The sequence below is a fragment of the Neophocaena asiaeorientalis genome, unplaced genomic scaffold (assembly GCF_003031525.2).
Source record: "Neophocaena asiaeorientalis asiaeorientalis breed wild unplaced genomic scaffold, Neophocaena_asiaeorientalis_V1.1 scaffold67, whole genome shotgun sequence".
Lineage (NCBI taxonomy): Eukaryota > Metazoa > Chordata > Mammalia > Artiodactyla > Phocoenidae > Neophocaena > Neophocaena asiaeorientalis.
The window spans coordinates 7,229,627-7,246,050 of NW_020173731.1; the positions used below are offsets into that span (position 1 = coordinate 7,229,627).

Here is a 16,424-nt window from a genome sequence, read left to right on the forward strand (position 1 = left end):
ACTTAGATATCTAATTTCTCCAAGCATGTTTCCCCCACATGAAAAAAATGGTGACAGATACTAGGTTTACGGTTGTTATGAGATGATGCAGATAAAGCACCCAGGACAGTTCCTGGCCCATAGTAGGTGTTCAATAAATATTAACTTACTGCTCTTTCCCCGTGGCCTCCTGCTATCTTTTGGTCTGGGAAATACTGTTCCCAAGAGGAGGACCAAAGAGGGAGGAAGTGTTAGGAGGGCATCTGCTCTGGGGCAGGTATGGAAATGGACAGTCTCAAGAAGGTAGTGAGTGACAAGCCAGGCCTGGAAGAGGTGGGTGGATAAGAGGCTAGGAAAGTACCCAGCAGTTTTCTCTATGAGGAAAACTCTGACCGCCCCCTATAATGAAGGTTCAGACAACCAGAATTCCAAGTCATGTCCCCAATCTTTTCTCTGCACAAAAGGTGTAGCCAGAGCTTGGTGAAGGGGAAGCAGGGGACCATTTGACTTGGGCCTCATACATACAAATTTGGTTGTATTTCCAAAGGAAGTTATTCATCAAGTTATTATAATTTGGGGTTTGTGTTTAAAATGTTAATTTTTAACAGTTATCTGTGAGTTTAATTATGGATTGCACCTAGTAGTGATTTTCCATTTCTTAAAACATAATGTACACTGCTCTATACAAACTGTTTCCTGAAATAAACATGTTATTTGTGGAGTCATTTTTAAAAGGTGTTAACTTATAAACAATTAAATTATACCACAAGTTTTTGTAACTGTCTTTGAATTTTCGTATCTCCTACGTGTTGGAATTGTTTCAAAAAGAAGAAGAAGAAAAAGAAGAGGCTTGGGTTTCTGGGTCTCTTCAGCTCAAGAGGGCACAGGGCAGTGGCAGCCCAGAGGCAGCCAGAGGGGAGGTGAAGAGCCTGTTACTGAACTTGTTTACAGCACCACCTGGTGTTTATAACTCATTAAAATGTCACACTTCCTCGTCCTTAAGTCCTGGAATTTGCTGAGTAAAATCCCCACAGCTATTTTCTGAAGCCCTCACTCTCAAAATTTCTTTTTCACTCACTTAAAAAGAATAAGGCTTATAGGCAAGAATAACCCAAAACAGAAGTTGGTGCCCCACGACGTTCCTTTGTTTTCTTTTAGCTTTGTACGGTGGGACGGCAGGTCTGTATGTAATACTAGTTCAGACTGACTGAGCAGTGGCTATGTGCCAAGCAGTTCTAAGTGCCCTGCATGGATTAAGTAACAATTATTATAACAACTCTAGAGACAGGTATTACTATTACCATAAGCCCATTTTACAGATGTGGCTACTGAGACACAGAGAGTTTAAGGAATTTCATAAAAATCACTAGAAAGTAGCAAAGCAAAGATTTGAACCCAGGGAGCCTTGCTTCAGTGTCCATGACTTTAAACACTCTTATGCTGCTTTTCCGTGTAGGTGCATGTTTCAAGAAAAGGTATCTTCTTAATTTTTATTTGGCCTGATATTAAGAATTAAATTTCCCTGCGTAAAGCTCGATGGACCAAGGATAAACAGAGCAGCAAACAAGTTAAAAATATGCCTTCAATAATCATCTGCTATATGAGGCATTAAGCTTCTCAGAAGCCTAGACCGCCCTTTAGAATGTCATACAATCCAGAAGGATGGCATACAAAACAATTTAGTGTTTGTTTATAACAACGCTACCACCACCAAGAAAGTATTATAATCCTCTTTTTAAGAGTTCAACAATTTCAGCTCTCTCCTTTTAAAGAGGTAGTAATAATAATAGCTACAATCTATTGAGTGCTTTTTTTTGTTTTAGAGAAGCATCAACTAGTGAAGAACAATGTGGGTTTGGGGGAATCATACTACCTGGGTTCAGATCCTAGTTGTTATTTTTTTTAATGAATTTTTATTGGCACATAGTTGCTTTACAATGTTGTGTTAGTATCTGCTGTACAGCAAAGTGAATCAGCTATACATGTACATATATCCCCTTTTTTGGATTTTCTTCCCATTTAGGTCACCACACAGCATTGAGTAGAGTTCCTTGTGCTATATAGTATGTTCTCATTAGTTATCTATTTTATACATAGTATTAATAGTGTATATATGTCCAATGGAATATTAGCCATAAAAAGAAACAAAATTGAGTTATTTGTAGTGAGGTGGATGGACCTAGAGACTCTAGAGAAAAACAAATACTGTATGCTAACACATATATATGGAATCTAGAAAAAAAAATTTTTTTTAAATGGTTCTGAAGAACCTAGGAGCAGGACAGGAATAAAGACACAGATGTAGAGAATGGACTTGAGGACACGGGGAGGGGAAGGGTAAGCTGTGACAAAGCGAGAGAGTGGCATGGACATATATACACTACCAAATGTAAAATAGCTAGCTAGTGGGAAGCAGCCGCATAGCACAGGGAGATCAGCTTGGTGCTTCGAGACCACCTAGAGGGGTGGGATAGGGAGGGTGGGAGGGAGACGCAAGAGGGAGGAGATATGGGGATATATGTATACGTATAGCTGATTCACTTTGTTATAAAGCAGAAACTAACACACCATTGTAAAGCAATTATACTCCAATAAAGATGTTAAAAAAAAGTATTAAAAAAAAGTGTATACATGTCAATCCCAATCTCCCAATTCATCCCACCACCACCCCTTCTCCCTTGGTAACCATACATTTGCTCTCTACATCCGTGTCTCTATTTCTGCTTTGCACATAAGATCATCTATACCATTTTTCTAGATTCCACATATATGTGTTAATATATGATGTTTGTTTTTCTCTTTCTGACTTACTTCACTCTGTATGACAGTCCTGTTTTTTTTTTTTTTTTTTAAACTTTTAAGGCCTCTCAGAGACAACCTATAGGCAACTCAGGGGTCAAGCGGCAGATTGGACCACAAGACCTCTAAGTTGCCACCAAACTGGGGATCCGGACCCATTTCCTAATTTTGCTTTGAAATACACCTGGAGAAATGAAAAACAGGTGGTCACCAACTTTCAGAGAATTGAAGTCTGTTTTCTTGCCAGTTATTTTTCTGCTACCATCAGTTTCCATAAACCCTATGAGAAGACATATGTCCTCCCTCATTCTTATAAGATCCAGTTGGACTGGAGATTACGGAAGTGATGGCACAAAGCCAGACACGTCTTAGCGCTCACTCCGCACTGTCACCAAATGGCCAGGCGTCAACCTTGAAGCACAATGTCTATGCTGCTTCCTGCAGAGACAAGAAGAAAGAAGAAAGAATAGGCAAAGCCTTTGGACTTCAGGACTTGTGATCCCATTTTTGTCCTCTGTAGCTGTTAGGACTTGGCAATTCAGCCTGAGGCCAACAATACAGCCTGGCCTCAGTGGCTGAAACAAGTGAGGGATTTAGGTTTTCACAGAAAAGTGTGAAGAGAGACCACGTAGAGCTGGGGCGGCAGCTTCAGGATATGACCTGAGAGCCAGGCTCTGTCTGTCTTTTGGCTCCACCATCTTCTGTGCACAGAGTTCTGTCCTTTAGAGCTTCAACCATCACTTCTGTGTTGCAGGCAGGAAAAAGGGGAGAACAAGAGGAAAAAGTGGTGTTCCTACCAGTTTCAAAGAGCTCGCCTAAGCGTCTGCCCCAAGGTTAGGGCTCTTTTCCCTGGCCACACCCTACCGCAAGGGGGACTGGGCACTTTGTCAGCCAATAAAATCCAGGGTCCTCTTACTAGGGAAGTAGGAGGCGAGTACAGGGCAAATGACAGCAGTCTCTTCTACTTTCTCTCATGTCCCTCTGTCAGGATAGTGGAGACTGTACCCCACTTTATAAAGATAAGAAAGCTAAGAGGTGGCCAGGAGGACCTGCACAGAGCCACAGTGGGTTGGTGGTAATGTCGGTGCCAGCACCCAGCTCGGGGCCGGTTTTGAAAAATGATGGAGAACATACAAGGCAGAAAACCCATGAACATCTGTGGGCAAACAGCAGCTGTGAGCCCAGGGCCATCTCTGTGGGGAGTCAAACTGACAGATGAGAGGGGCTGCAGAGGGCAGTGAGAATGAGGGCTGCAGGACACAGGGCTCCATGTCATTCCCTGGGTTGGCAAGAGCTAGACAGCTTTGGCCTTGGCTCAGTTGGGAGAACAGATGGGCAGGAATTCGGCACAGCTTCCAAATCAGCCAAGCAGCAAAGACTGCCTTCTTTCCCTGTGTCAGCCGAGGCTACAGCTCCCACCGGTCCCAGCCAGCTGCAGAGGCCCAAGCCTGGAGACCATGACAACCTGGCCAGGACTGTGCCATGCCCCGCCCACTGTGGGAGCCAGGAGGACAAGCAAGTGCAGGTGTTCCTCCCAGCAGTGAGGGTGACACCTAGGTGGAGCTGCCCACCAGGTTCAGATTTCTCTGTGCAAGGGCGAGCAAGCCTTGTAGCAATCCACTCTCAGCCCTGACTCCTTTGGCACATAGGACTCTAACGATTGAGACAGCCGGCCCGTTTGATTGAGGCCCAGACCTCTGTTCTTTCTCATGCTCTCACCTCCCACAGGAATGATGGCAACGTGGCCAGAGGTGAAAGGCAAATCCAGGAATTATACTGAAATGCAAGCAATGCAGAGGGAACTCCTTCCCACATCTGAAGAAAGGAGGGTTCTCACAGAAACAAGGCAAACGATGAGGGGATAGGAACGCGTGTTCAGCTCAGAAACAGGACATGATACATAGAATTTTACTGCAGCTCTGGCTGGAGCATATGGTATAAGAGGAAGAAATACAAGTCTTTAGAAAGAAATGCACTTTGTGCTGTCAGCTAGAAGTGGTAGATTCACGTGGGAGGGATGGCTAGGCCCCAAGGAAAGGAGAGGGAGCTGTCTTCTCTCTTTCCCCCTCCAAAGACTACATGAATTTTGGATTATCTGTGTATCTACTCCCAATTCACTGACTCTGGTATTAAGAGCAGACTGTAATTTGTTTAGAATTCGACTTAGCTAGAAAAGTTTTTTGAATGAGACTGAAGTTTAGAATTCTGTTTAGCTAGAAAAGCCAGAAAAGCTTTTTGTGAATGATGAAAGGATGACTACCATAACTCCTTTAAAGAGAGAGGCTGGGGGCTTCCCTGGTGGCGCAGTGGTTGAGAGGCCGCCTGCCGATGCAGCGGACGCGGGGTCATGCCCCGGTCCGGGAAGACCCCACATGCCGCGGAGCGGCTGGGCCCCGTGAGCCATGCCCGCTGATCCTGCGCATCCGGAGCCTGTGCTCCGCAACGGGAGAGGCCACAACAGTGAGAAGCCCACGTACCCCACCCGCCAAAAAAAGAGAGAAGCTGGGAAAGAGATGGGAAAGAGAGTGGGAAAGAAGAGGGCGGGCCAGCTGTGAGGGCCCCACCCCCAGGAGGATGCTCCTTGAAAGGAGCTGTCTGTGCATGCCCACCACATCCCTCCTCCGTGAGGCTCTGGCGCCCTGCAGCCACCTGCGGGTTGCACGATGAGGCTCTTCCAATGATTATAAAGAACCCCCAACCCTGTTCCCTTACCCCAGGACTTCTGTAATCTTGAGACCCTAGACTCATCAAAGCTACACTCTGCGGTCCGAAGATCTGTTCACGCAGCCGAGGGAAGGCTGGGCAGAAGGCAGCCAGCAGGCTCTCACACCACCTGCCTCCCCCTCCTTCCTCAGTGGCCCCCACGAGGGCACAATCAGGGCTGGGAGGCTTCATGAGCCCCCCCTTGGCCCTCTGGGATGTGAGGAGTCAGCAGGGATTCATACCCATCCTGCCGGGACCATCTGCACTCAATTATAAGCCCTTTGGAAGCCAGCAGAGGCTGTTAAGCTGCCGCTGGTTCTCTATGATTAGCTAGTTCTTGTCTTTTGAATACTGCATATGGTGCAGCCAGCTGCAGAAAGCATTCATGACTCAAAGCTTTTTTCCCCTCAAAGAGAAAAGTGCTAAGCTGTTATTACTATGGGAAGAAAATAAAAAAGTTTAAAATTCTTACTTTCTGGTTAAGTTCCTTTTCCTACCTTAAAATTCTACCTCTTCCCAGGATTGGGACCATTCGTCTATTTTCTACCAGCACTACATAGGTACTTGCTTGCTGAAGATGAGCCTTGGTAAGAAATATCAAGATTGGGTATAATTCCAGCTCAGGTGTTATTATCCGTGGTCCAGTAGACCCTCTTCTCTCCCTTATTTTGTGTGAGTGAGAGACCTGATGTTAAGGCATGCTTTTAATGAAACCACTCCAAAAAGTCAACTCTTTGCAATCAACTCAGGAGCCAGGGCCACTGCCGAGGCTTACCTTCTTTCCCAGGTGCTGAGCCAGGAACAGAAGCAATACTACTGCTTGGTTCGCACTTGAAACCCTCAGTGTTCTCTGTAGATGAGAAGCAGTTAGCTGGCTATAAGCTAGCATTAATATCAGTAGGGATGCTTAAAAGAATATGTATTTCTGGGGCTATATCACAGACTTGAAATCCAGGCTCACATGTGAGTGGAGGTCCAGAGAAGATGGAGATTTGAGAGTCTTGTGAATAGTGATAATGAAAGCCATGAATTAGCTACAATTCACAGGGAAAAGAATATGGAAATAGAAGATGGGGGTAATCAGAGTCCCTTCTTCCTCATATCTCTGAACTAGGCAAATAACTCGTTTCTTTTTTCATAATACACAGGCTCTATGGTAAACACAGCACAAATATGCCAATACCCACAGGGCACTCTATGGATAAAACAGTTCTTTGTAGAGTGGATACATGTGTATGTATAACTGATTTGCTTTGCTGTACACCTGAAACTAATGCAACATTGTAAATCAACTATACTCCATTTAAAAAATATATATTAAAAAATGTTCTTTGTAGCATGAGTTTGGCTGGCTTAAGCCTATAAATTTGCAAAACTTTAGGAACCCATCTATATATGGAATGAATAGTTCTACTCTTCATGTTGAGAGAGAAATAAAAATGCTTATTTAAATATCTAGCAGGAAAAGTACCCCAAAAGTGATTTCACCTTTTTTTTTTTGATGAGCAATTTTAAAGCATGTCCAAGAGGAAGAAAATCTGTACCAATATGGGTTGTTCCACTGAGCCTAATGGGAGCCACATGTCTCACTATGTGAGAAGGGAGTTACAAGTTTGGAAAAGGAGAAAACAAAAGGAACCCTGTGTTGTCAGTCTGAAATTGGAGGTATGGTGTAAATTCGTGGTTTTCAATATATGGACACAGAAATAAATTTAGATGTCATGGGCACATAGGTATGTGTATACATATACACACATGCAGATATTCCCCAGCTCTGACCACTGAGATGGCCTGGGACCAGTGGCTCCACAATGGTACTGAGAACACTTAGCACTCAAATCTTCGCTTTAAGATAATTTTCCACTAAAGAAAGCAGGGCTGGAATAGGGAAAGTATAAGACAAACTTGGAATGTCTTATAGTGGCAGAAAATAAAGAAATGCCCAAGTAAAAGGGGGATGTGTCAAGAAGACACAGGAGCCAGCTTGAAGGTGTTCCTGCTGGCCATATCTGAGACCATTTAAGCATCTAAAGGAATAACGATAATAACCAATTACAACTCACTGAATAAAAAATGAAGAATCCATACTTGTAATATTAATATAAATTAATAAAGGGGGAATGAGTGATTCTATAGTGAAAAAGTCTGGCAAGCACCACCTTAAACAAGTGGTCAGTCAGCGTCATAATGATGGGACAGGTGGAAATCATGCACCGCCTGAAGAGATGCAGCAAGGAAGATGCAGCATCGGTTCTACGCTGCTCCTGCCAAAGATGCATAAACTAAACCTAACCTAACCTAATCTGACAGGAAACACCATCCAAAAGAACTGGCCTGTAATCTTCTAAAGCGTCAACGTCTATTACTCAGCCATAAAGAGAAATGAAATTGAGGGCTTCCCTGGTGGCGCAGTGGTTGAGAGTCCATCTGCCGATGCAGGGGACACGGGTTCGTGCCCCGGTCCGGAAAGATCCCACATGCTGCGGAACGGCTGGGCCCGTGAGCCATGGCCGCTGAGCCTGCGCGTCCGGAGCCTGTGCTCCACAACGGGAGAGGCCACAACAGTGAGAGGCCCGCGTACCGCAAAACAAACAAACAAAAAAAAGAAATGAAATTGAGTTATTTGTAGTGAGGTGGATGGACCTAGAGACTGTCATACAGAGTGAAGTAAGTCAGAAAGAGAAAAACAAATACCGTATGCTAACACATATAGATGGAATCTGAAAAAAAAAAAAAAGGTTCTGAAGAACCTAGGGGCAGGCTAGGTAGACGCAGATGTAGAGAATGGACTTGAGGACATGGGGAGGGGGAAGGATAAGCTGGGACGAAGGGAGAGAGTGCCATGGATTTATAATATACTACCAAGTGTAAAATAGAGAGCTAGTGGGAAGCAGCCGCATAGCACAGGGAGATCAGCTCAGTGCTTTGTGACCGCCTAGAGGGGTGGGATAGGGAGGGTGGGAGGGAGACACAAGAGGGAGGAGATATGGGGATATATGTATACGTATAGCTGATTCACTCTGTTAACAGACCATTGTAAAGCAATTATACTCCAATAAAGATGTTAAACAATTTTTTTAATTTTTAAAAATTAAAAAAATAGTGTCAAGGTCAAGAAAGCCAAGAAAAAGCTGAGGTACCATTCAGACTAAAGTCCACTACAAAGGCATGACAACTCAAAGCAGCATGTAACTGAACTGCATCCTTTTGCTATGAAGGTTATTATTGGGACATCTGGCAAAATCTGAATGGGGCCCAAGGATTAGTGGCAATTTCCTGATTTGACGGTTGTTTTGAGGTTACATAGAAAAATGTCCTTGTTTACATGAAATACATACTAAATTCAGGAGTGATTTTTAGGAGTGACAGGCCCAGCAACTTGGCAATTTATTTTCAGATGATTCAGGTTCTGAATTTGTAATTTTTCTGTCTGAGAATAGTTCAATTTTTTTTTTTTTGGCCATGCTGTGCAGCTTGCAGGATCTTTGTTCCCTGACCAGGAACTGAAACTGGGCCTCGGCAGTGAAAGCACTGAGCCCAAACCACTGGACCACCAGGGAACATCCTAAAAATGTTTTTAAAACTGTAACTTCTTTTCCTTTTTATGTTATATGACTTAAAAAATGACTATAGCAATGAAGACAGTGATGTTGAAGATGAATTTGCAACATCAAGAATTTCACAAAATTATTTCTTGAAATAAAGTAGAAATTAATGTTATTTTATATAATGTGATTTTTAAGTATATATTTTCACTAAAACATTTAGGAGTTAAAAAAAGATCAGTGAACGAATGTGCTCTTCTAGGTTGAATTAAAATAGAATATTTAAGGTTTAAAAAAGTTTGGCTGGGGAAAAATAACAGTTTTGCAAAACCTGTGTGATCCAAAACTAAGATGATATTCAACAGCAAGAAGTATTCCAATTTCTCATAACCAGTTCTCACAAGCAAAGAAATGCATGCCTCACTTTAAGAAGGTGTCAAATAGAAACAGGCAAATCTGAAAGAATTTACCAAGTGTAATAAATTAGAGGTGAAGTCACAACAAAAGAATGTATGGCGTACAAAAAAATTCACAAGATTCCTTCTATCAACTTCTCAGAGTCCCATGAGCTCTCCCCTGACCTCTGAAAGATGGGTTTTACCAAAATCTGGTTTACACTGAACTTTTCAGGTATATATGATCTGAAAAGAAAGAAGTATCTGATAAGAACCTGACTGGTGCTCCTTCCTTGTTGCAGCCCTTCCTTGTGTAAGTGATCAGAATCAGGCCCAAGTGACACAGAACCAAGCATGACATATCACACCAAACACCATTTCCTGTCCAACCAATTCTCATCTCTCTCCAGTAATGAAGAGGTGGACGTTCTTCTTGGACTGCAGCATCTGTGCAGCCCGCTCCACCCCGACCACAGCAGCCAACCTCTGGGCATCGTACTTGGAGTAGAGGACAGTGCAGGTCCAGGCAGCTTCCTCTCCTCGGGTGGTGGCTTGCAGCACGTTACAGACTTCACTGTAGAAGTGCGGATATGTTGGCAGTTCATAGAAAATCAGGTTCCTGATGCCTTTTATTGTGTACCTGTTAGAAGGAGAAAGAGAGGCTATGTCTACATGAGAAATTTTATGGAAAAGCCACTGAAGAGTTTTACAGGGACACAGTCACTCTCGCTGTTTCACGCAAGGAGAAAGACCATGGCACAAATAACACACAGACCAAAAGTTACTCTAATTTGAGCCGGAGGGGCTCATTTTTTGTGACAGCGTATTTGAATTCCTAATGTTTGGCTTAAGATAATGATAAAACGAATTTGCACTTCTTGAGCCTAATCTGAGCAGACTGAGGTAGGGTGGGGAAGAACAGTAGACAAGGATTAGAAATCTGCCGCAGAAAATTTGAAAAGCAGGCATTTCCAATTTAACTATCCTTATTATAATCAGGCAAAACAGTGTTCTATAATGGAGATGAGGTCAGACCAGACCCAGTACATAAAATAAACTGCATAAACTGTAAATGCACTCCCATTAGTCTTTTCTTGTCATTCTGTAGACATGTTAACTCCATGGCAGATGTCCCAAGTTCACCCATTTACAAAATCCTGCCCAAGGACCCATTAGGCATTATGGGAAGGCAATTAATTTCAACAGCTTCCTCGCTTCTTTCCCTGCTGCACTGGGCTGCATGGTGGCGGGGGGCATGCAGACCCTAGGGACTTGCCTTACGGTTCAGGTTGAGATCAATCATTCCCTCTTGGGCTCCATGACCAAAGATTTTATACGTTGACAAGCTTCTGATTTTTCCCGTTAGACTCTCATACAGGGCTGATGTCAGACTCCCTCAGGAATTTTATTTTATTCATGGACGATAAGTTTTCCTTGTCTTTTTATCCCTTAGCTCATCCTGATCTCTCTGGAGACCCTCCTCTCCCAAAATATAACTGCAGTCAATTACTTGGTTCATCTTTCCACATCCTCTTTCCATAAAGGAATTTTAATGGCTAATGATGTTGAAAAAACACAGTTCTGTCTCAGTAGCTATCAAAACAAACAGAGTTCCATTTCTGCTTAGTATGTAGAAAACTCAAGAGAATACTGCTCCCATGCTAACAAGAAAAAGATAATCTACAACAGTGTTCCTTTTCCTGAGCCTAGACAGCTGATGTCACAGGGAAACCAAGTGAACTGATTCAGCGGTGCCCTGGTGTGTGTTTAACAACTGATTCTCAGTGGGGGAGGACAGGTGCTGATTTGAAGCATTTGCCAATTTCTGTGGTGTAAATACTCCATTTCAAGCTACCAGTGTCATGTTGCTGAACTTGGAACTGGGAAGAGATGTGCAACCAACCATACCTTAAGAGCTGGCATGAGCCAGCTTCAGCCCACCACTGACTGAATTCCAAAGAGTGACAAGATTGTCTGAAGAAAGACAGGACATATGAACCACTTCACCTTTGGCAGAGCACAGTGGGGAAGAGGGCAGCTGCTAAGAAAGTGGGTAGGAAGAAAAAAGCTACACTTTTAACAAGTTCTTAAAGGGCAATTATGGGCTTGCATGACAGTTCAGAATCCCTGGGATTCCCGGACACTCCTTTACTTCACAGTCATGAGGGCTTTTCCATAGGTCTCCACTGGGAGCCCTGGAGAGACTGGAGGCAAGGCAGAAGATCTGAGACACCCCCGATGGTGGTGCAGACATGAAAACTCACTCTCTTCCCAGAGCCATGTTGTACATGAAGCTAAAGCCTGAAGCCAATGAGAGGGGCAAAGGTCAACTGCCAGGGTGGAGTCAGAAGCAGCAAAACTGTGTGCCTTAAGGGAGGGGCATTAACCCCTCACCCCATTCCTCCCCACCACAGGACTTACAACCAGTAAAAAGAGCAGTCTGTCCTGGGGAAAGGGCATGAAGCCTGTTCAGTCCAAGATCCTGCACTGATGTAAGCAGGTGTTTGCTACCACCGCAGAGAAGCTGGGAACTCTTTCCCACCAAGACCCCTCGTAGAACAAGGCAGAGGCTGGCCACCATGGAGGGTGGTGTAGGAGCCCTGAGAAAGCACCAGCTCCAAAGCCCAGGATGGACAGAACCTGCCTGCATCTGAGCTGGACCAGGAGGAGAACACCTGCCCCACTTCAAGCCTTAGGGGAGGGGCGAGCAGGAGCAGCCTGCTGCTGGGGGAGGGGCCCGAGCGCGGGAGAGGCTCTCCCTTGGCACAGGGGTGCAGGGCATGGTGAAAGCTGAGAGGGGAGCAGGACACTGGGACAAGGCCCTCCGGCACCGGGCCCCACAGTGGGCCACTGTCTGCTGGAGGAACTGGCAGTCTGTGGTAAATAGAAGGTCACTATGGTAACAACCAAATCCTAACTAGATTCACACCTGCCACACTAGTGGCCTGACAGAAGAGGTGTCCAGGCCAACTACTTACTCAGGCACTACATTCAACTGACAATTACAAAAAACACAGAAAAGCAAGAAAAAGACATTAAAACCATGAGGTATCATTTTGACTATCCAGTCACTGGAAAGAAGTAGGGCTTTACAGGAATAGGCTAATGGAGTATAAATTATTTTGAGTATGCATTTTAGCGGGGAGGGGAGAAGACGGGAGTGGCAACACAGCAAATTTCAAACTGGGGACAGCTTTTGAACAAGTCTTCCTTTCCAAATTTATCCTAAGGAAATGCCCAGGCAACTATGCCACCAACCACGCATATGGATGCTCCTGGCATTGTTGTATATAATAACGGAAAACAAAAAGTCAATATGCCCATTAAAAGGAAACTGGCTTAATTATATACCCATACAATGTAACACTAGGCAACCATTAAAAAGGATGCTATACACACCTTAAAGATTCCTTCTAATTACACAGAAAAGGTATTTTTACAATGTAAAGATTTAGCAGACCTACCTTGACCAAATGATTACATGTAGTATCACCAAAAATGGGATAAACTGACACCTTGGGCCTCTTGAGGAGATGCAGGGGGAAGAACACAATATCCTCTATGTAGAATTCTTACTGAAATAATGTTTAAATCTTTGGTCCCTGAACTCTGATGCTCACTGAATCACCTATTTGTTTTTGAAAAATACCTGTAATTGGTCCCCATCCCCAAACACCATGATTTAATTGATACTGGGGTATGACCAGGGCATTCAGATTTTTTTTTCTTTTTTTTTGGGGGGTACGCGGGCCTCTCACTGCTGTGGCCTCTCCCGTTGCAGAGCACAGGCTCCAGACGCACAGGCTCAGTGGCCATGGCTCACAGGCCAGCCGCTCCGCGGCATGTGGGATCTTCCTGGACTGGGGCACGAACCCGTGTCCCCTGCATCGGCAGGCGGACTCTCAACCACTGCGCCACCAGGGAAGCCCGGTGATCCCATTTTTTTAACCTAGATTTTCTAGGTTCTCTACAATAATTGTGTAATACTCTTATAATGAGAGTATTTTTAAAGCAAAATAAAACAACAAAGCCAATTCCAATAGGTATTATATTTAAAAACGAAGAAAATCTCTCTTAGTACCAATTCGTCCACAGTAGAGACTAGGCATCTCCTGGAAATAAGAGAATGTGACCAGAACCCCTTCAGAGGGGCAGTTAGTACCAATTCCCATGATCTGCACCTCTTCCCCTGCCTTCCTCCTCTCCTGTATGTGCTTTGGGTCTTCAGTGACCCCTACAAATATGGCATAACACTGTGACAGGACCTAAAACTAAGGACATTCCAGATGTCTATGTTACCTGACAACTGTTAAAGATAAATGAGGCACCCACAACTGACTCGCAAGGCTGGCTCCTGCATACAGTCTATAAAGACTAGGTCTGTTACTTCTACAACTGGGGTTCTCCCTGGGGCAGGGAACACTCAGAAACACCCCACTAGCGTTTCCCACCTCCAGAAATCCTACCTCCAGAGTTTCTGATTGCCCCCTGCTTAAGAATCCTCCTTCCTGTGCTAACCCACTGATAATGCTCAGAGAAAGAACTGTGAACTGTCCTCCCCGCAGGAGGGCCATCATGACCAAATGACCATCCCGTCCTAAGAATCTACTGGTTTCATCTCCCCAAAGAAAACAAATCCTCAGGTTGAAAGTTTTTTGCTAGCTCACAAACGAACTGCAATATGTCTAACACTGCCTACTTCCATAGAGAATATAAATACAGAATTTTAAAGCTGGATACTAAAGTTTAAAATACATGTACTTTTCCCAAGGTAAAATGAAAAAAATCAAATCACAAAGACACTGCAGATCAAAATACCCATCATCACCTTGGTGACCTCTCAAGGAAAAAAATCTATAGCTGGGAACCTTGAGACAACTGGCAGTTGCAGATTATCTCCATTCAACTTAAACACCCACTAACCTGGTCCAGGGTATAAAGCTAATGGCACGTGTTCGGTTTGTCTTTATAGTGACTTTGGGGACAAAACAGTTTGGTCAATAAATGAACAGTGTAAGACAGGAGACCGTCCTGCCTACTTAAGAGAAAGGGCTCCTTTGACATCATGCCCTCTCCTTGAAAAGCTGCTACTTGAGAGCAGTCCTCATCCCAGCTTAGTTCACACTTGCTACAGACAATCACGCTGGGAAGTTTCCCAATCCATCCACTTCATTTAAGGGACTTGCTTTGATGTATCAAGCTTTTGGAAAACTAAGGGCTCTTTAGACCTGCTGAGTGCAAACTCCCCCAAAATACCATTTCCAACATGAATGAAAACAACAACTCACTGAAACAAAGCAAATAATGATGCCAGCAAGAAGGCATTCGTTAACACTCTTGGGACAAACAGCCTTGTCTGGGTAGCCAAGAATGAAGCCCAGCAAACACAAATGTAGTCACTCCTCAACTCTCCACTAGCAGATCATCTAGGCAGCAGAATACCCAAAGAAGTCATGTCACGCCAGCTTGCTGCGCTCCAGCAGGCTGCTGGATCCCTCCCTCCCCATCCTGGTAAGGAGAACATTTCGGAGGAACACCATCCTAATATCGGCATAAACTAAAAGGCAATGCAACGCCAAGGTGCATCATCTAATATGTTCCAAAGCCTAGAAGATTCAGGCTTAGATGTTAGGGATTCTCTGAGGAAACGTGCCCCTCATTAGCTTATAATTGAGAATTAATAAAACAGTAAAGTCAGAACTTAAACTCACTGGACATTATTGTGAATCAGGAAAGAAAAGGTTATAGGATGCAATTTCCAGTCTCTCTAGGTAAGAGCTTAAAAGGGACTTTTACTTGGCAGCAGAGAGAATTAGCAAAACAATAAAATAACCAAACTCTGGGGGCACAAAGGGCTGCAACTAATCCAAATAGTAACAGAAGGCTCAATATTACTAACACTCTAATTAGAATTTAAAAAAAGAAAAAGAAAAAAAAAGGTCAATACAACTTATTTTGTCAAAGTCACATGGTGGGGAAGCTAAGCAAACCCTGAAGCCCTTAAATATTCAACTCTAAGCCCCTCACCTTTTGCTTCTGATAAACTTCAAGGAGCCCCTTAGTCCCAGTTCTCCTTGGTGCAGAAGTTGTGTGTGCACTGCTTCAGGACAAATGAGAACCCTCTGAACACTGACACTGTACTCAACTTCCATCTCCACAGACACACAGTCCCCAATGTTTCCTCTGTGCTTCTGTGACAGGTTCCTCCCTTTCCTGTATTCAGCTGAGAGCTGCTCAACTCTAATGTCTTTCTTGAGGGGTATACCCGCAGCTACAGGAGGTACCCTAAGTACGGACCCACTCCACATCTATATACAGGTTATGCTGTAGTCACTCATTCGTTTCTACCACCTTTTCCAACAAAGCCCATTTTGGAAGAAAACCAACCAACCAATCAAGAAAAGTCTGTCCAGCCCCCCAGGCTCTGGCTTGTCTGCAGGAGGTGAAGCAAGGGAGGACTTTATAACACAGCAAAGCCCACCATGCACTTGGAAGCAGGCCCTCCAGAGAGGACACTTGAAACCTGGCCCTACTTTACCTTTTGTAGAAATGGAAGCGCTCTGTGAGGAGCAGGAACTGCTTCTCTCCTTGAAGGAAGAAGTGTCTGGCCCTGGAGACACCAGACTTCTGGGTGTACTCGCAGATATGAGTGAAGTTCAGGTCCTCCTTCTTGAAGTAATTTCGGAGACGCACAAAGTCAAAGTAGGAGGGGACATAGATAAGCGTGTGAGACATGACTGCATCACGATACTGAGGCAAAATCTTGTTGACGAAAAAGTTAAACCTGATTTGGAAAGGCAAAGGGCAAAGTCAGTGGTCTAGAGGTGAGCCATAGTGCCACTGCCAACTGCATGACCCTGGGCAAGTCACAATCTCCTTCTACCTCCCCTAAGAGGCCAACTTGGCCTACCTCATTGCAAAGAGATTATGTAAGGATAAAACTTGTTAAGCGCATTAAAAAGCAAGTGCTAACACTATTCATCATGAAGAATAGATGTGATGC

The 16,424-nt window shown here is 44.1% G+C and overlaps 1 protein-coding gene across 5 annotated transcripts in view; it reads right to left on the reverse strand.

Moving 5' to 3' along the window:
- The window catches only part of UTP25 (UTP25 small subunit processome component), a 47,767-nt gene that overhangs the window by 10,968 nt on the left and 20,375 nt on the right, over nucleotides 1–16,424 (reverse strand). For 3 of the 5 annotated variants that reach the window (XR_003003913.1, XM_024750978.1, XM_024750976.1), the window contains exons 11-12: nucleotides 15,960–16,205; nucleotides 9,921–10,061 (exon numbers count right to left, since the gene is read on the reverse strand). Coding sequence is in view for 4 of the 5 variants with exons in the window: in XM_024750978.1 (XP_024606746.1) it covers nucleotides 9,921–10,061; nucleotides 15,960–16,205 (387 nt within the window). In the remaining variant the exon portion in view is untranslated. Of the gene's footprint in view, nucleotides 1–8,541; nucleotides 10,062–15,959; nucleotides 16,206–16,424 lie in introns of those variants that run through there. The other 2 variants (XM_024750975.1, XM_024750979.1) reach the window with 1 other exon arrangement.